The sequence below is a fragment of the Cnephaeus nilssonii genome, assembly GCF_951640355.1.
Source record: "Cnephaeus nilssonii genome assembly, chromosome: X".
Taxonomy (NCBI): domain Eukaryota; kingdom Metazoa; phylum Chordata; class Mammalia; order Chiroptera; family Vespertilionidae; genus Cnephaeus; species Cnephaeus nilssonii.
Window position 1 is genome coordinate 19,379,842 of NC_137071.1, and position 20,697 is coordinate 19,400,538.

The window sequence follows — 20,697 nt, forward strand, 5'->3', positions numbered from 1 at the left end:
TGGATGCTGGCGTGTGTGTGTGTGTGTGTGTGTGTGTGTGTGTGTGTGTGTGTGTGAGTGTGCGTGCGTGCGCGCGCTACTGTACTTATTGCCAGTAGAATGTGAGAATATCTGTCGGTTCTGGGGTGAGGCTTTTGCAAAAAAGAGTAAGGTTTTCCCACCCTTTCTTTCCTTTTCCACTGGCTGGAAGCAGAGGACTTAAGGTTCTAGGGCAAATCTTCTCAATGCATGGGGATTAATTCTAATGTCCTGGAGCAGTGGCTTTCATAACTTTGGGTTCATCAGGATCACCCATAGGCCTTGTTAAACCATTGATAGCTGGGTTCCAGCTCCAGTGGTCTAGATTCAGTGTCTTGGGTGAGTTCCAAGAACTAGCATTTCTAATAATTTTCCAGTTGATGCTGATTATCCAAGACCAAAGCCTAAGCAGTTCATTATACCTAGTGAGTTACCTAAACATCACCACCCTTGACAAGAATAAGAAAACAGGTCTGCAAGTCATTTTCTATAGGACTTAATTCTATTGAGGAACCCCACTTGAGAAAAGCTGCCAAGGGAATAAATACTAAAAATTCATCATGTCCTAATTTAACTGTCATCTGTGCTTTTGATATTATTTATGTCTTTAGTATCTAACATCATGTCAAAAAAGTGCTTTTAAATTTTTTTCCAGAATTCATATTGTTAAACACTTAGTATATCAATGAATATAACTCTTTTTATTTATTAAAACATAAGCCTTGAATCAAAAAGCAAACAAAAATGTCTCTTATCAGTGTTGAAGACTACCATTGAAAGTTTGACACGTGGAAGATATTTATCCATTCTGACATTAGAGCTAAACACTGAGAATTAAATAGTATAAAAACCTAGTGAAGTAATGTATATTTGATTTCTTGATTCTCTTGCAAAGTTGCAGTGACTTCCCAAGGACAAATATTAAGAGCAACTAAATAGTAATCATGTTGAAAACAAAAGGTAGTAATAGAAAATATGGAGAAGACAATAAACATAGAAGTAGATAACTAGAAAACGTAGTAATCTTGGTCATTGAAGAGATAATGGCACAACATATGGTGAAGTCTCATCATACACCATTTAATTTATATGTAGGGAGAGAGAGGGAGGGAAGGAGAAAGAGAGGGAGAGAGAGAGAGAGAGAGAGAGAGAGAGAGAGAGAGAGAGAGAGAGAGACTGATTATAGATTGATTTAAACATTGCTGGGATCTGCCTACTATTCTACTAAGTAAGCATATGGCCCCAAAGTGAGTGGGGGAGGGGAGATCAGAATTTACATTTGACTAAGGTTTCACTTTCTTCTCATAGTGCAAGCATCTTTGTTGAGTTTGATTCTAATATTTAAAAGTATGCAGTTATCTTATAATGTGTCATCTAGAAAAAAAATCAACTACTTCATCTGTGTATTAATGGAAGAAACAGTGAGCTGTATTGAACTTCATAGTACATGAGCATCACTTTATAACAAAAAGAAACAATAATTAATGCTGATAATGACACCCCTTAAAATTAAGAAACATTGAAATTACATTGTGTTTTAGAATGAGAAGTCCTGGATTTCCATTCTAAATCATTACTACTGGTTGGGTGATCATTGGCAAATCAGATAGGTCACTCAGATTTATCGCCCTTGAAACATAGATATAACACTACCACATAACTCATAGCTTTGCTGGAGAAACTAAATGAGTTATTTTATGAGAAAAGAACTCTGTGAACTGTAAAGTACTATAAAATTGTTGGTTAGTTATTATGCACTACTTAATGAAGCAAATCAGAAAACAGTCAATAAAAGTGTTCACTAAAATAGTTAAAATGAAAATATTTCAATGCTGAAAGGACTAGGTTTTGGTTATCCTGAAAAGAACATGTTTATATATTTAATTTCCAAAAAGTCTGAACAGTCTATACATTTATTTGAATGCTATCTTATACACTGTTATTTCCAGATGGGTAAATGAGGTATTATTATAATTTCAAATGTAGAGACTTTAAAAATTCAATGGTATTCTGAATGAGCCACAAACATCTAAGGATACTGCAAAGTATTAAAAATGCAATAAGTTCAGATTTGTATATTTTCCAATCTTTCATAGTTATTAGCATGCTAGAGGCCCAATGCATGAAATTCATGCAAGAGTAGGCCTTCCTTCCCCCAGCTGCCGGCACCGGCTTCCCTCAGGCACCCAGAACCTGGGCTTCCCTCACAGAGGGAGGCTCCAGCCACCAGCTGCAGCCCGCTGATTGGTGGCCTGAGCCTCCTTCTTTGGGGTGATCATGGAACCCCACCATTGATCATCCCTCCAGCGGTGGCCTGGGCCTCCTTTTGTGGGGGTAATCATGGGGTGATAGCCAGGCCCCTGTTCAATCACATCGCACCAGCCTTGGCTAGCCTGGTGCCAGTAGGTGTCATAGCATGGTCTCAGATAGTCATTCCGCTGTTTGGTTGTTGGGTCAATTTACATATTATGCTTTTATTATATAGGATAACATCACATAAAATGGCTATAGATTTTGATTCAGGTGATCACAACAGTCTTGCAACTTATTGTTACTTTTTTGTTGTTGTTAATCCTCACCCAAGGATATTTTTCCATTGATTTTTAGAGAGAGTGGAAGGGAGAGAAAGAGAAACATCAATTGGTTGCCACCTGCATGTGCCCTGACTTACCAGGGCTGGGGATTGAGCCTGCAACCTAGGTACATGCCCTTGACTGGGAATCAAACCTGAGACCATTTATTCTGTGGGCCAATGCTCTAACCACTTAGCAACACTGGCCAGAACCTGTCTTGTAATTTATTCAAGCATCTGCTGTACTTTTGAGTCTTAATTGATTATTTATGTACTAGGAAAGATCTGTTTTGTTTGGTTTGGTTTTGCTTTCTGGTCCTCTGGCATGAGCCCATATTTTCTATTCTCACATCTTTTCTGTTAAACTGTAAAGTTCTATCAAGTGGCAAAATTTTTTGGTTGCAGCAACTAAAGGAGCATTCTTCACATAATAAAGTTTAAGTAGTTCTCAATAAAAATCTGTGAAAGGTAATGATTTGCTAATCATGTTAATAATCTTAAACCAAATTTAAGGTAACCAAAGATATGTATAAACTTCAACATCTTAAAATATGAAATCGGTGGGATAATAGTTATCAAGTACTATTCTTCATCATGTTCCAATAATTTTAAAACTTTGAATACAATTTTATTTATATGTGGGATCTAATAAAATAAACAAACAAACAAAACAGAAACAAATTCATGATACAGAAAACAAACTGATGGTTTCCAGATAGAAAGGGTTTGAAGGGCTGGGTGAAATAGTCACAGGGATATAAAGTACAGCATAGCTAATATAGCCAAAATAGTTACAAGATAGTTACAAAACTTTCACAGCTTGTAAGTTATAAAATATTCATGAGGATATAACCAATAATAATGTAATAGCTATCTATGGTGTCAGATGGGTACTAGACTTATTTGGATAATCACTTCTTATGTATATATATAAAAGACTAAGTGATCATCGAATCGGAAACAACTGAACAGACGACTGAAAAGGTTGTGTGGGGTGACCAGGCTGGCAGGGGGGGCAGTTGGGGGCACCCAGGCCAGCAGGGGGGGCAGTGAGGGGGCGACCAAATGACTGAGCAGCAGGCTGCATGGGGCTACCAGGCCTGCAGGAGGGGCAGTTGGGGTGACCAGACTGGCAGGGGGGGCAGTGAGGGGAAACCAGGCTGGCAAAGGGGTCCAATGAGGGGTGACCATGCCGGCAGGGGGTGCAGTAAGGGGCAACCAGGCCAGCAGGGGGGCAGTTGGGGACAACTACACTGGCAGGGGAGGCAGTTGGGGGTGACCAGGCCAGCAGGGGGGCAGTTTGGGGTGATTAGGCAGGCAGGCAGGTGAGCAGTTAGGAGCCAGTGGTCCTGGATTATGAGAGGGATGTCCACAAGATCGGGCCTAAACTGGCAGTGGGACATCCCCTGAGGGGTCCTTATTGGAGAGAGGGTGCACTGGGCCTCTAGTCCTATATAATAAAAGGCTAATATGCAAATTGTCCCCTCAACCAGGAGTTGAACCAGGAGGCGGGGCCGGCCGGACCCCACCTGTGCACAAATTTGTGCACTGGGCCTCTAGTGTTATATAAATGTCTAATCACTATGTTGTACACATGAAACTAATATAATATTGTATGGAAACTGTAATAAAAATTTAAAAACATTTAAAAAATAAAGCATCTGCAATACATCTAAATATAGGGAAAAACAACAACCTTGGAATATGCTAAGTAAATTGCATATCCCAGCCTGTCCTCACAAGAATTCAAATGTAACAATCAGAGTGGATTCATATTTTACCCAAAGAGAGAATGTTTGAGATCATTTTTATTTTAAATGGAAAACTTAGTTTCATTTGGGGATTTTCACGGCAAAGCATTATTTTCTATTGTATGTCATTTGCTTGGAAATGATCATTAAATGGTAAGACAATTATATCAAACAATTCTGATTCCCAATTCTATTATAATATACAATGTGAGTCTTTCCTTGGGATCATTGAGATGCTCTATATTTCATAATAAAAACCCCTATTTTGCTAGTGAAAAGAGTGACTCTTCTTTGCAGCTAAAAGAACTTTGACTGGAATTATATTGAAATTAAAACACTTTCATTCAAGAGTAAAACTGATCTAAACTTATAGAAAAGAGGAGATCCTTAGAGAAACATTCAATGAATAGAGAGTGGTAAAGCATATCAGCCAAACTCAATCAAAATGTAACTCTTACTTTATTAATATCCTCATTGAAAGAGGATTCACTGTAAACTCCAACGGCATTAAGGACCTTAGAAGTATGTACCATGCCCTAAACTTGTCTAAACTCTTCACAATATTCAACAAAGTTCTGAGAATGTAGTGGTTGCTCAATAAACACTTCTGACTGATTTCAAAAAAGAGTGGAAATTAATTACAAGAAATATGATTTCTGAATATAGCTTTTATTTTTAATTTAAAATGAAATATAGTTTTAGCTCTATTTGTGTTTAGGGATTTTCAAAATTTTAATATATTTTTCTCTTGTATCAATGTTTGGCATGCAATGAATATCTGTTACATGAATAAATGAATCAACCTATGGTTGTATATACAAAACATATATGTGAATATTATAATTGAAATATCTATGTCCCTATAAATGCAACTAATACAACTGAGGACCAGGGGTGAAACTTAAATTTTTAAAATGCTTGCCCAGTTCCAGCATTTGCTACTACTGAGTAAGTCTACATTGAGACTTTACCCCCAAATCTTTCCTCAGAAAGAAATCAGTTCAGATTAGAGCTTTATAATATCTTTTGTGTCTCATTTGATTTTCAACAAAAAAGTTGCAGAGTAGCCTAAAATAACCTCAAGAGATGTGACTTTCGGGATGCTTATGAAAGTCATCTGACAGCATTGGTTAATAAAAAAGGAGGTGAAGGAAGTTGATAAACCATTAGCATTTTTCATAGGATACAACCTCACACTAGTGGTGAAGGGCATTGTAAACAAGTAATTTAAAGATAGTTTTAAAAAGCAAAACAAGATGTTATTCAGATGAGGTGATAAATACGAAATATCTAAGAAACATGAAAAGATTACTTACAAATATTTTATGAATGGGCAGTGAGGGAGGGGTTAAAAATTCAAGTGGTAACATCGAGGAAGTGAAATATGGCCCTTCTGGTAACTGGCAGCTATCTAAGCTAGATGAGTGATGATCTCAATTGAACACAAAAGACAGTCACATAAAATTAACTAGCCAGAGATAGGGCCACCCTATTTTTGGAATGAGACAAATCCAAGGCCACTCTGCCCTGCTTTAATCCCCTCACCTTCTAGAGCCACACTGACTTTGTTTCTTGACAGCATCCAATCCAGAAATGGCTTCCACTTCTTTAATTTATCTTTAAAATGTGCTAACCAGCCAAACCCACTAAACAGATCTTGCCAGTGCCCTTTTAACTGAGATTCCCCACAGTCTTTGGAGAGCTTTCTCCCTCGCTGCAGTAAGCAAAGTAATCCTAACTTTTGATTATAGGTATGTTGCTAGCTGTAGTTAGATATAGAACTTTAACAGCATCATAAAGGGACTCAGTGCCGTATTTTAAATAACTTGGAAAATGGTGAGCTCTAGAATTCTAGAATATACATATGAATAATGTGAATGAACTCACTTCATAAAATATAAATGTGGTAAAATCAATATTTCTAATCCGTGTGTTATTTTATAAAATGTGAGATTTCAAATATGTACATGCTGCTCCATTAAGAAATTAAATATAATTAAACATTTGGCAATCTCATCCATATTTCTAAGTGTGTATGTCTACAAGTTGCTCAAAAATTTATTATAAATTTTATCTTCTCAATGGGAAAAGTGAGGGCACTCCTTATATTCAAGAATGATTAACATTTATTCAGCCTCTCATAGTCTAAGACTTTTTCCTCAGTTGTAAAGCAAACTTGAATTTTAAAAAATGAAATTCTGCTACTCATGTATTAATAAATTATAAATTCTTTATAATATTTATTATCTTTCTGTAATTCTTTTCCCAACCACTGACATAGAATTGTGCTTACCAGGCAAATAAGATCATATGCCTGACAGATGATTTATAAAGCCAAATATTGTCATAATTACATTTAATTGGGCAACACTTTGACCAAGTAGACACTTCTGCTGTGAGTAATATATTAAAAATTATCAAGCAAAAAAAAAAAAAACCCACACAAGCCCTAAAGAAGTTCTTAGAAATGCTAAAATGTTTGTTGGCAGTAGAACACATTTATTGGGAGAAAAAAAACCCACATAGCTTAATCTAGTTAATTAACAACAAAACAGCTGGGAAAATAATACATCCCTGGTTGTGAATGACTATAATTTAAAATGACTAATGATGTTGTCATTTTGCAGCTTATAATGGAGGAAATGATGCCTGGAAGATTATAACTGTTCTCTTGACCATTTGTATATAGCGATTGCTTGTGTTAAGAGTTGGGGTAGAACCCTTTGGCCAAATACAAAAGGCTCCTAACACCTTACTTTTTCTGTTACAATTAAAAAGAATTGAAGAGCAGTAATAAAATATATTATTAAATTCATGTTAGCAATATCTATATCTATGTCTATGTCTATGTCTATGTCCATGTCCACGTCCACGTCCACGTCCACGTCCACGTCCACATCCACATCCACATCCACATCCACATCCACATCTATCTATATCTATATCTATATCTATATCTATATCTATATCTATATCTATATCTATATCTATATCTATATCTATATAAAGCGCCAGAGTCCATAATGACCAAGGCTCGACCAAACACTGGAAGTCAGTGCTGGGTTGCCGTGGCGACCCAGCACTGACTGAAGCCCATGTGGCACAGCGACCCAGCACTGACTGCCAAGGGGGCTATGGATCAGGCCCAGAAAGAGGCCTGCAGAGAGAGAGGCAGGGTCTGATACCCAGCCTCCGTGGCAGCTGTTGACCAGCTGTTGCCTATCTCTTTCTCTTCCAGCTTCACCAGCAGCCGCAGGTCTGTTTCTCTTTGGGCCTCCTCGGGGGCTGCTGAGCAACCCTGCCTCTTTGATCAGACCCAAAGATAGGCCCAGAGACGCTGACTGGCATAGAAACTGACCAATCAGAATCAAATCTGGGTGAAGTTCCAGGAGCCAATGGCTGCCTAAAAGGTGGAGCTTTTGACAATGACTGGCATAGAAACCGACCAATCATAACATAATCTGGGTGAACTGCAAAGGCAGAATCTAAGGTAGGGGCTGAGGAGGGGTTTTAAGGGCAACAGCTGTTTGGTATAAGGTGTAAGAAAGTGGTTCAATTTTTTCATGACCAGTTTGGTAGTATAGTGCATATGGCTGGCTATCAGTCCAGATATAGGGATTATGTGTTTTTGTCTGCCAAGAGCATCTCCTCTTGCTGAAAAAGGCTCCCCCCCCCCAATTTAAGCAATCCTATCCTATGTAATCTATCTATACTACTAAAAGGGTAATATGCTAATTAGACCCGGTCGACAGGCCATCTGCCGGATGTCCGACTTCCTTCCAGACAAAGCCATGATGGTGGGGGCCGAGGCAGTTAGGGGTGATCAGGCCGGCAGGGGAGGGCAGTTGGGGGAGAGATCAGGTTGGCAGGGTAGGGCAGTTGGGGGCAAGATCAGGCTGGCAGGAGAGGGCAATTATGGGCGATCAGGCAGGCAGGCAGAGGCAGTTAGGGGTGATCAGGCAGGCAGGCAGGTGAGCGGTTAGAAGCCAGCAGTCCCAGATTGCAAGGGGTCCCCGATTGGAGAGGGTGCACTAGGCCGCTAGTCTTTGTAATTATCTAAAAAGTTAGCAAAGCAAACCAGCTGGTTTCATCTTATCACTTCAGCAAGCAACCAAGACATTAAAAATTCCATTAATGCTCTCAGTTCTAATATCCACAAGTATTCTTGAATACTTATATCTGTTAAGAGTTAAACAGAAAGAATAAGTATGAACTGAAGAAAATGCCATCTAAAGGCTTAAGTTCAGAAGAGAGTTAATTTTTTTAAAAAAATCAAATGGCTTATTTTTTTTTTGGAATTTGTCAATATTGTTGCTATTCATGGCAGTTGTTTTTATTGCTTTTTAATTGCAAAACTGGGTACTATTGAGAATCTAGTCATTAATCTGCAGAAAATAAGACATTAAAATGATTTCATAAATAGCATTATTGTAAAATATTATTACTACAGGTATAGTTTAAGCAATATGTTAAGCAATTTAACTTATCCAACAAATCTTCAATAATTTGTCTGGCCAGTATGACTCAGTGGTTTAGCATCGACCTATTCCTGGTCAGGGCACATGCCCAGTTTCTGGCTTGATCCCCAGTAGGGGGCATGATTCTCTCTCATCATTGATGTTTCTCCCTCCATCTCCCTTCTTCTCTGAAATCAATAAAAACATATTTAAAAATCTTCAATAATTTTTGAAGTTAAGATGATGGAACAATTTACAAATCAAATGAGAAAAGTGTGTGTATGTGGCGGGGAGTGGGAGAGGAGGAGATTGGGGGAATGAAAATAGAGAAAGAAGGAGAGAGAGAGAGAGAGAGAGAGAGAGAGAGAGAGAGAGAGAGAGAGAGAGAGGAGGGAAAGCAAAATAAAGGTGCTTATATCTTTGATCATACTATCTTAAGATTTTACTACCTTTGAAAATTAAAGAAATCCTAGAGAACTTGATGAAGTGAAACAAAAGCAAAATAATGGAACACAGATGAGTGAGGCTTCCAAACAGGACTCAGCTTGCCAGGTGAGTGTAGGAACTGAACACACAGGCTGTCTTATATAGAATGTAGAGGTGCCAATAGGCAGTTAATTTCCTAAGAAACAGAATCATTCTCTAATGTGTCCTTAATTAAAATGTCTGCAAGCAGTGGACACACTAATTATCCATTTAAACACTCCATCTTATATACATACCAAGAGGGGTTTTAATTTTACTTTTTGAGAACATCCCTTTCTTCTCGATAATTATGAGAGTTTCTAAATGTACCTCCCCCACCCCCCCAAAAAGACACACACAATTCTTTCATTAAAATGTTGTGCTGACTACTGGGTTCCTTTTTTCTTCTGTTAAGGGGTGAGAAACCTGATAGTTAAGGAGAAAAGGCATTAGGTAGCACAATTTAAAAGTTTGGGTAGACTAGTAACAAATTAAAGGTGAAACTTTGTTTATGTTGAAAACAGTCTTTGCTTATGGACTATCAGAGAAATGGATAATTCTTCAGAAAAATATTCCTAACCTTTAAAAAGAATTTTTTTAATCCATGCAGAGATTTACATAGTCCCAGCAGCTTGCAGCCCTGTATTGCTGGGCTCCATGGTCTGAACTATGAGGTCATTTTTGAGCTTCTAGTGTTTCAGGCTACCACCAACTCCAGCTAAGTTTCAGGTGTTTTCAAGGACATGGCTTATGGCAAAGGTTGCAGGTGAATCAACTATTTCTCCACACCCCCAACTTCAATATTGCCCGTCACTATCAACCTGATGTGTTTAGTCTTCTCCAAACCAAAGGGATAAATGGTAGACCAGGAATGAGTTTTACTTAAGTTCTGCTTCTCCCAAATGAGCTGACTTGAGAGGAAATGCGGAAGGAGGGAAGGAGAAAAGGAGGAAAGAAAGAAGAGTTCTGATTCTGCCAAAAAGGTTTTAAGGGATATGAAAGAGGGAAAGTTAACACCTCCTTGTTCTGTCTTTGATTTCAGAAAGATAATTTCCCTTTTACACCATTAATGTGGCAGTAGAAAGTAGATATTCTCAGACATACATGGAAGATCCCAGATCTTAAAGTAACCCAGGAGCTGAGGGTATGAATGGCGATGTGATAAGTTAGAATCAATTGCTTGGATTGTTTACATAAAGTGAAAACAAATTAAGCCAGTCAGCGAGACAAATACCTTATAATTTCACTGACATGTGGAATCTAATGCACAAAATAAACAAACAAAATAGAAACAGACTCCTAGATACAGAGAACAGACTGACAGCTGTCAGAGATGAGATAATTGGGGGGCTGGGTGAAAAAGGTCAAGGAAGTAAGCACCAAAAAACACCCTTATAGAGATAGACAACAGTATGGTGATTATCAGAGGAAAAAGTAGGTTGGGGGGTAGAAAAGGGAAAAGTGGTGGATAAATGGTGACAGAACGAGACTTGATGGGATGGTGAACACACAATACAATATACAGATAATGTATTATAGAGTTGTACACCTAGAACCTATATAGTTTTATTAACCAATGTCACCCCAATAAATTCAATAAAAATAATTAAAATTAAATTGATAAAAGTGTCCTCAACTTTCAATTAAAACTTTTCACTCTGTGTGTTTTTCTTTTACAAAGGTTTAACTGAATAAGCCAATTTAAATGCACATTTGTAATCTGTAACAATTTTAAGAAACCCTGCGTAACGTCTTTGAGGATCAAACCAGAGTAGACAGAGTGGACCTACAAAATGGTCCATTTCTCTGTTTCAGTGTTTGCCACGGGAGTTACTCTGTTAACCAAGAAAGGTGTCTGCTAGGTAGCTGGCTTAGCTTAGAGCATCAACAGAAACCCTGAAATTGCTATTTTCAGGACCCTCCTTAGCTCTCTCATCTAAATTCTGAACACAGCCCTAGCCAGTTTGGTTCAGTGGATAGAGCGTGGGCCTGTGGACCAAAGGGTCCAAGGTGCGATTCTGGTCAAGGGCATATACCTCGGTTGCAGACTCCTCCCTGGCCCAGGCCCTGATTGGAGCTCGTGCAAGAGGCAACCAATTGATGTTTCTTTCACATCAATGCTTCCCTCTGTTTTTCCTTCTCTCTTCTACTCTCCCTAAAAATCAATGAAAAAAATATCCTCATTTGAGGATTAAAAAAAAGTAAATAAATGAAATTAATAAATAAATACTGAACACTTTGTTACTTCATAAAAATCATCAGACCTGGCTTGGAACTAAACGCAAATTATTACTCTTTCAGATGTTAGGAGTGGGATAGTGTATTACTCAATAAATGCCCATCGATATTTCTAGAGAAACAGGTGCCTTTTAGCATCTGGTATTTGGACATTACTTTGAAGCTAAAATTTTAACTTTACCTAAGAAAAAGCACCTTGTAAAAGAAAAGCAACAATATTCTAGAAATGAAGCTTGGGCCAAGTGTAAGTGGTGACCTTAGGGACAGTGTCTAAGTCATGGTAATGTTGTTTGCAAGGATTAACTAGGTCTATATAATGAGGTTATTGACCTGCAATGTTTTAGAGCAGTTTTAAATATGAGGGGGAGGCTCACTAAATCTCATCCTGCAACATTAGCTAGAGAAATCAGGACTGATCAATAAACAGCCACCATTACAGGCACACGGGAACCTTCATCATAATGGTAGCCATTATCATTTTGGTCAGGTACAGAAAATAAGGTAACACATACCTAACATCTATTTATCACTGGACTCTCATTTGCAAGTGGAAGCCATTGATTAGCTATTTTTGAAAACTGAGCTGGCTTTCCATTCCTCTCCTCATGTAATAACCTATGAATAAACGTGTCAGATGCTTCAAATGTACACGGGGAAAGGAAAGAAGTAGAAAGCTTTCTCCCAGGCCAGCTTTTTCACCCAAGAGAGAAGCAATTAGATGACATTTCACTAACAATTCTTGACCCAATGAAGTGCTGAATCCCAAATGCCGATTCCTCTTTCATAAGAAAGAACAACAGAGAAAAGAAAGGTCATGGACCATATTGTGTTTCTTTACAGCTGTTGGAGACAGACAGTATGATGCAGTAGCTTGCTTTGAATTAAGCTAAATGATATGAAAAGCATCAAGGCTGGCAAGCAAAGCAATAAAGCCTCAAAGAATTTAATCTACCTTGAAGGTGGGACTACTTTTTGTATTGATGGCAGCGCACCAGGACAGAAATGAGTCCTTTAATGCAATGACTTGTTAATAGTCCTAAGATCACAATATATAAATAGGATATGTTGATCAAAAAGACAGCTCTGCTATTGCAGTATGGCCAATATTTCTTTACAAGTTATTTCATTGATTATAAATAGACCACGCCAATGGCAAATGTACAACAGGGGAAGAATAACCCATTATGAGGTAATGGATATTACTAGAGGTTGCTTCATTACCTTCACTGGCTCAGTGGCTGGTTTTTCCTTGTACAAATGCTGCCCTTTAGACAAAATCCCTTCCACATCCGGCTGTTTAGCTTGAACTGCTACTTCAGTTTCCTGAGGAAAAGAACACATACAGTGCAGATTAACTTCACAGTTAGCAATAAAATTACTAAATTTAACTATACCCTTGGAGACTCCACATGTATTGCAGATCAATTTCTGCATGGTACATAGAGGCACAAAAAAGAAGCTTCAACTGCAGAGAAAAGAAATAAAGGTCTTTGTGAAACAGACTAAAGTTTTAGAAATTTATCCAAAGTTACCTTAAATTATATTGTAATGCTTCCACAGAGAAACAGACACTAATGTTCTATTTGTCAAAAAAGTAAAATGCAATAATGAAAAGTACAATTTATGAATAGGATTAATACTTTTGTTTGCATCCATAAACTCAGCAATATTAATGTTCATTTTACTTTACAAAGTTATTAGTTTAACAGGATTCTATTTGGTGTTTGGGATCCAAAATTCTGTTTCAAAATAGAAATCCAATAATTCTTTCCACATCATTGTAAAAATTATTAAGTTTCTTTCCCAAGATTAAACACTTAAAGCACAGTATCAAAGCTTATTAATTATTAAGCAGTCAAGTGAAATAAACCTTTTGAGAAATGATTCGATTATTTTAAGAAACGTGTTTGTTTTCCCTTAGTCTGGAGAAGACTGAAAAAACAATAAACAAACAAACAAACCTCTTTATATATAGAAATATAAAGTGCTTTGCTACTGGCTTCTGTCTAGCTCTCTTGGGAGAACAAAATAAATGTGCATAAATTGAAGCTGAAGGAAGTGAAGTTAAATATTACAGAAGACTTTTTGGATGGAACACTTGTTAAACACTAGGATGGAGTATCGATTAATCAATGTCAGGTGTCACTCAAGGCCTGGGCAATATACCCCAGAGAGCAACTCCTGATTAACCCACATCTCTCTTTCTCCTTCTCCTACCCTGTAGCCTCCCAGCACTGCTGGGTGTACGTGTCTTCATGCCACTGTTACCTTTATATATTGTGTTTGTATCTGTTCTCTCAGACTATCAGAGCTGGGAGTCCTCAACCCAAATGACTATAATCTTATATGACACAGTTGGATGTCTTGCAACTTGTAGGTGCTCAGCACAAGCTCTTGAAAGAGATTATTTCTTCAGTTCTGATTATAATAAATGACAGTGGGAGACAGGCACTTTGGTTAAAAGTATCCATAACATTAGGACTAACCCTGTTTGTAAATGGGTATAAGTGCAAGACACATATACACAAATACATGTATACCAACTTTAGGGACAATAATTATGAAAGAAATGAACCACAAATTATAAGTATTAATTTATTTTCTAGGATGAGAAATTCTAAAAGTTATTTAAAAATCTTACCCAATAGTAACAAGGTCAAGTTCAGAGTGTGCTTGGTGGAGGTTGAGTATTTCTTCTTTCCTTTAAAATTGTTTATAAGTGTACCCACTATAAATTCTATAGCTTCAGAAAATGACCATAAATAGTCAATAATTTTACCAATGCTCCTCATATGCAGCCAAATGATTAGCACTAACATCTTTCTCTTTTTGCTCCTACTCTTCAATAGTTCCAAATAAATAGTTCCAAAGATTGCAAAGAATTGATCCTACTATTCAGAAGGCACTGGTAAATAAACAGGATTAGGAGACTGCATTTGATACTACAAGGAATTCTCTTATGAAGTTAACATAAACATCTGAATTTTTCATTGGCAAATGAACAGAAACAGCAACAAGGCTGACATTAGGGCAGTCCAGATACTACTTAGAGTTGTGGGTTAGAAGCAGGTGCTTGCCAGATGGACTAAGAAAAAGGTGGCATGCCATGTGAAATGTCCAAGTTTTGTACCTGCAGAAAGTAAATACTCCTTCAGGCCACCAAATTAGCCCTAGATTTAGTCCTCGGATGAATGAGCTTTGCAAAGTCACACCATTTCCATTTATAGAAATGCTTCCTATTAGCATGCCCTTTCATCACCGTGATTGTCCTCTCTTCATTTTTCAATGAAATAATGACGAGTTTAAGTACCTGGGTGAGATTTACAGCTGGTCTTATAGAAATAGAGCGATGGGTGAGAGAAACCACATTCATCTCTAAAGTATTTGTGGTTACTTCTCCTTGGCACTGTTTTGGAGAACTAGATCTCTCATTACAGGTACCTTTGAAAAATCATTTTAGAAAGATCATTTTGAAGATACATTTCTACAATTTACCTCGCTATATTTACTTGCAGTGTGAATTTATTAGTTAACAGGCAGGTCAGTTATTCAGGGTCAAATATTGCTTGAAGGGTCAACTTATATATCCAATTAAATTCACTCAAATATCCTTTAGTATATTTTTCTTAAATTAGTGTAAGAAAAACACACCATAAAAAGCAGATAATGATCCTGAGAAAATGGAAGCATGCATGAAATAAGTTTTAAAATTTTGATAGCCCTCCATGCAATTAAAACTTGACATAAAAAAATAAAAAAAAGCAAAACAAATAAACAGCAACAAAAAAACCCCAGCCAAACTAAATGACTGTTCAAAGATTAAAAAAATACTAAAATCCTTAGTTGTGCTGAAAATGTCAACAAACTACTCTATACTGGTACTAACTGCTGTAGTAATATTAATAGAGTAGTTAGAAGTTTACTTTGTGAGCCCAGCCAGCATGACTCATTGGTTAAGCGTTGACCTATGAACCAGGAGGTTATGGTTCAATTCCCGATCAGGGCACATGCCCAGGTTGTGGGTTCAATCCCCAGTGTGGGGTGTGCGAGAGGCAGCCAATCAATCATTTTATCTCATCAATGATGTTTCTATCCCTCTCCCCCTCTCCATTCCTCTCTGAAATCAATAAAAAATGTATTTTTAAAAAAGTTTACTTTGTGGCAAACACTGTGTTTCGTACATTTTCTTCCTAACACTTACCTCCTACAAAAAGGGTGTTATCTAATTTTACAGATGTCAAAATTGAGGGGTACTGAGTCAATTTGTCCAAGATAACTTAACTTGCAAATGGCAAAGTTGAGATTACAATCAGAAAGTGTGCAGCTAAACCTCCACTTTATTCCTTACTCTGCTGTGCATAGTGTGTATGTGTGAATGAATGTGATAAAACTGGCAGTCATATTTATTAATATGTTAATTTTTCTCTTCCTCTTTAACTCCAATACATTATATAATATCCTTCCAGAGTGTAATTGAGATAAAATACTGTACCTTCCCATAGCAAAGGAAAGAAATTCTAACATAGTCTTTAAAATGCTTCAAGGGTGTCTTTGTGTGGGCTTATGATTGCCAGACTGATAATATCCCGATCAGGGAACTGGTCTGAATAAACATTTTATCTCACAAATGGTCTCACATCTTTACATGATTTAAGATAAGGTAAAGGAGGTCACCACTGAAATGGAAACAGAGCTAATTATAGTGGCCAGTTTTTGTAAGTAGAAAATGTTCACTTTCAAAGAACATTCAGACAAGAAAGTCTTCATGGGATTTCCAACAACAACAACAAAAAACCCTCACTTCTAATAGAACATTTCCATCTAGGTTTTTTCCCTGTCTTATTTTGAATATATCGCAAGCAATGTAAGATTGTGCACCAGGAGTTAAGACCCTTATAATGTGATTTATAGTGTTTTATTTTCATCATAGTATTGAAAGTTCACTACAATCTCCTGCATAATTTTAAGAAAATAATATTTATTAATTAGATTATAGGGAATAAACCTTCATTAATGCTCACTAGGATAATATCATGGTGTATTTTTAAATTCAGCCCTGATAGGTTTTTTGAAATGGAATAACTCTCTGAGCACCTTCAGTCTTACTTATTTATTATTAATAGCATTACTAATATTGGGAAGTTGGTAGTCTGAGAAGTAGTGAAGCAATGGTAAGTGATGAAAAAAGACTAGACTACACCCTTGAGGGTGAAAGTAACAATTCATATGCAAATTAACATATTTGTATTTTCTAAGAAATGATTCATTGAACATTATATTTCTATATTAATTCAATATTAAGTTCATTGTACATGTTTTTAAAACTGGAAATTTGATGTTCCTAAGGATATTCTAACAGAGATCCTAAGGATATTCTAACAGAGATATATTTTACCTTGTTTTATTTCTTATTTTAAACTTATTTCTATTTCCATTATTTTACCTACTAGAGGCCCAGTACATGAAATTCATGCACAGGTAGGGTCCCTAGGCCTGGTGAGCAATCAGGGCCAATCAGGGCCTTCTGGCTGCCAGCCAGGGCTTTCCTTTGTTCCGTGCCCCCCCCCCTTGGTGCTCAGTGCACACCATAGTGAGTGATCAAACTCCAGGTCTCCTGGTCCAACTCCCGAGGGGACATTTTGCATATTAGCCTTTTATAGTAGGTCCTCGGGTTACACTGAGATCCATTCCTATGGCACGACATAATGCGATTTTTGCCCTAAGTCTGAACCCACCTACATAAGCACCTACGTCACTCACATGGAGCACATACACAACAGTAATGAAGTGAAATAGTAAAAAAAAATTAAAAGAAAGATAACAATTCCTGACCTTCACTTGTGGTAAATAAACAATAAAAAACATAAAGCACATATGTACATATGTCGAAATGACGGAACGTTCTTTTTACAAATAAATGGGAGATGGCAATGTAACCATGAGACGATGTACGTCGAGTCCGACATAACCTGAGGACTGCCTGTATATATATAGATTGTTAACCTTAGAATATATAAATATATATGTATATACATATATATATATATATATATATATGACAATATAAGGAGGATATGAACAGCCTTTGCATATATGTTCCAACATTTGTTCATTTATTCATCTGACAAACATATATTGAATATTTACTACATTTCAACATGTTGGCTAGGAACTGCGAATACTACAAGGTATAAGGTAATCCTTTGTGTAGGATACAGACAAGCAACCCCATATTAAACTTAGAGTATAACAGGTATAAGGACCAGCAAAATGCAATGTAAAGTGGGGTACAGAGAAGGAAGTGATCAGTTCTGTGTTTGAAAGACATGAGGGTAGGGACAGACCTCATGGGGGAAGAAAGACTTAAGCGAAGGCTTGGAACAGAAGCAGCTCATATACTTAGTTGACAATGTGATGGATAATAGACAGTATTGCAAGAGCAAATCTGAATTATGCAAGACAGGAATTGGAGGCAGCATGGAGAGCCAATGTGGGGGAATGGGAAGAAATAAATGGTGCAGGAGTAAATGGCAAAAACCAGAGGAAAAAATGATCTTTTATACCATCTTCAGCATCTTAGTGGAGAAGCCACAAAAAGGTTTTATACAATGGAATGACACTTCATATTCTAACTGATGTTCTACAAATAGGTATATACATTCATATATAAGAATAGAGAGATATGATTTATTACTAACGCATGGTTTTCCATTCAGCTCTAAATGAGATATGCATGCTGCTACTGAAAACAAAGAAATTCTAGATAAAAATGACAACTTTTTCCTTAACAAACATAAATGCTCATTAACTTACTTTACTTATTTGTAAAGACTATGTCCTACCATTGCACTATTTTGTCAATAACCCAAATCCATAGCTTATTCTATTAAATCTAAGATATTATGGATTGTAAGGTTCACTATTATTTTATGAACTGCTAAGAGAGCTTAAAAAAACAATTAGATTTTGTAGACACTATTGTGTGATATACCTCAATTTCAGAGATGTTGAAATGTAAAAAAATGCATCTGCGAATCAATTAAATTCTAATACATTTGTGAATACTTTGGTTTATTAGTTCATTATTTTTCATTGACTCTGTGAACATGGCTGTCCTGTGGGTGAATATACCTTCCTCACCATCAACTTTGGGCTTGACCATGTGCCTCGCTTTGATGAACTGTGGGCAGAAGTGACTCTATGACAGCTCTGAGCTGGGTCTTTAAGGGCAATTCAAGATTTTCTAGTACCTATAGTTTCCATCTTCCACCATAGAAGAATAATGTACCATGTAGAAACTGCTCTTTCAGTCTGGGTTCTAGAATAACAAATTTGGAACAGATCCCTAATTTAGAATGAGAAAACTTGATAATGATCCTTAGTATAGAGAAAGCTGTTGTTTATCTGAAGACACATGAATGAATAATGCATATCTGTTGTTATAAATCCCTGGGGTTTGGGGATTGTTTGTTACTGCAGCAAGAGCTAACAATGGCAATGTTATAGTGAAACAAACCAACAACAACAACAACAAAAAACAAACATATGGCTTTCTGGGATGACAAAAACAAAGTAAGCCTTTAAAATAAATGTGCCCTGGACATGTCTATTGACTGCATCATCTCTCATTTCACATACACACTGTTTGCTAAGAAGGGTAGCAAGAAACGAAAAATGAAATGGAATCAATATTGTGTTAGAGCCTGACTTCTCTGGCCTAGATTGTCAGGCAGACTCTGACAAATGAAGGCTGATGGATGGAAAAACACAACATTGTGCAGTTCGGTTTCTTTCTTTTCCCTCATGCTGGATGACTGTTCTTTTATTTATCTACAATTAGGTTTGCTAGACCAGGGCAACACAGCTCTCCTTCTCTGTAACCGCATGCTGTTAAATACGTGCCAAGCTGATTGACGAAGAACGACAGGTTCTCTCTTTCCATTCTGAGCTAATCAAGGGCATTCCACCAAAGATATATATATATTTTTTTCCTGATTTAGTGATTTATGGATTTCAAAAACAATCTGTTCAAATATACAAAACATAATGCAGTATTGATTTTTAAAGTGGCAAGTGTTATGAAACCAAGAAGATATAATCTACCAAGGGACATACTTAAAATGTTCAAGGCCAATAAAAGAGTGAACATAGGTGTGACCATCAAGTAATGATACTAATATCCTATCTTACAAGCCTTCCACTCACACAGAAGGGGTTTCAAAGTCTTAATAGCAGAATTATTATTATTTTTAAATGTATTTTTATTTATTTCAGAGAGGAAGGGAGAAGGAGAGAGAGAGATAGAAACATCAATGATGAGAGAGAATAACTGATCAGCTGCCTCCTACATGTGCCCTACTGGGGATCGAGCTCGCAACCCGGGCATGTGCCCTTGACCGGAATTGAACCTGGGACCCTTCAGTACATAGGTCAATGCTCTATCCACTGAGCCAAACCAGATAGGGCAGCAGAATTATTTTTTCAAACAAAGTCTTGCCCTCCAAACCCCTAACATATTACTTCATTCAGTAAATATTTACTGAAGATAAGAGCACCTATTATGTTCTAAATACTACTTAAGTATGGGATACATAACTAAATAAAACTGACAATTTTCCAGTTCTTGTGAAGCTTACACTCCAATGGGGACAATGGGCAATAAAATAGAAATTATGATACATCAGAGGGTGAAAAGTTCTAAAGAGAAAACCATAAAGCATCAGGTAGGAATAGGAGATATATATGTGGGAGCTGAACATTTAAGAAAGTACCTCCAGGGAAAGCCTCATTGAGAAAGTTGCATTTGAATAAAAGATTAGGTGGAAATGAGGGAATGAATCAAACAGCTATCTCAGGGAAGAACAATCCATGCAGAGAAAACAGCATGTGCAAAGGCCCTGGGGCAGGAGTCTGTTCAATTTAAACAAAACCAAGAAAGCCAGTGTGAGTAGAGCCTAATGAGCCAGGGGAGAGTAGCAAGAAGCAAGCCAGAGATGTTGGGGAGGGTAGGTCCTGCCAGGCAAAACTATGTGAAGACTTTGGCTATTACTGAGTGAGATTAAGAACCATCAGAAGGTTTTCAGTAGAGGAGCAATGTGAGCTGACTTATTTTTTAATAGATCCTTCTGGCTGCTGTGTTAAGATTAGACTAAAGGAATGTAAAAAACAGATAGCAGTTATAAGCAGATTCCCAAGG

At 37.1% G+C, this 20,697-nt stretch overlaps 1 protein-coding gene across 2 annotated transcripts in view; it reads right to left on the reverse strand.

Moving 5' to 3' along the window:
- DMD (dystrophin) overlaps positions 1 to 20,697 on the reverse strand; it is a 2,362,317-nt gene that overhangs the window by 779,895 nt on the left and 1,561,725 nt on the right. For both annotated transcript variants that reach the window (XM_079764882.1, XM_079764883.1), the window contains exon 49: positions 12,723 to 12,824. In XM_079764882.1, coding sequence (XP_079621008.1) covers positions 12,723 to 12,824 — 102 coding nt within the window. The remainder of the gene's footprint in view (positions 1 to 12,722; positions 12,825 to 20,697) is intronic.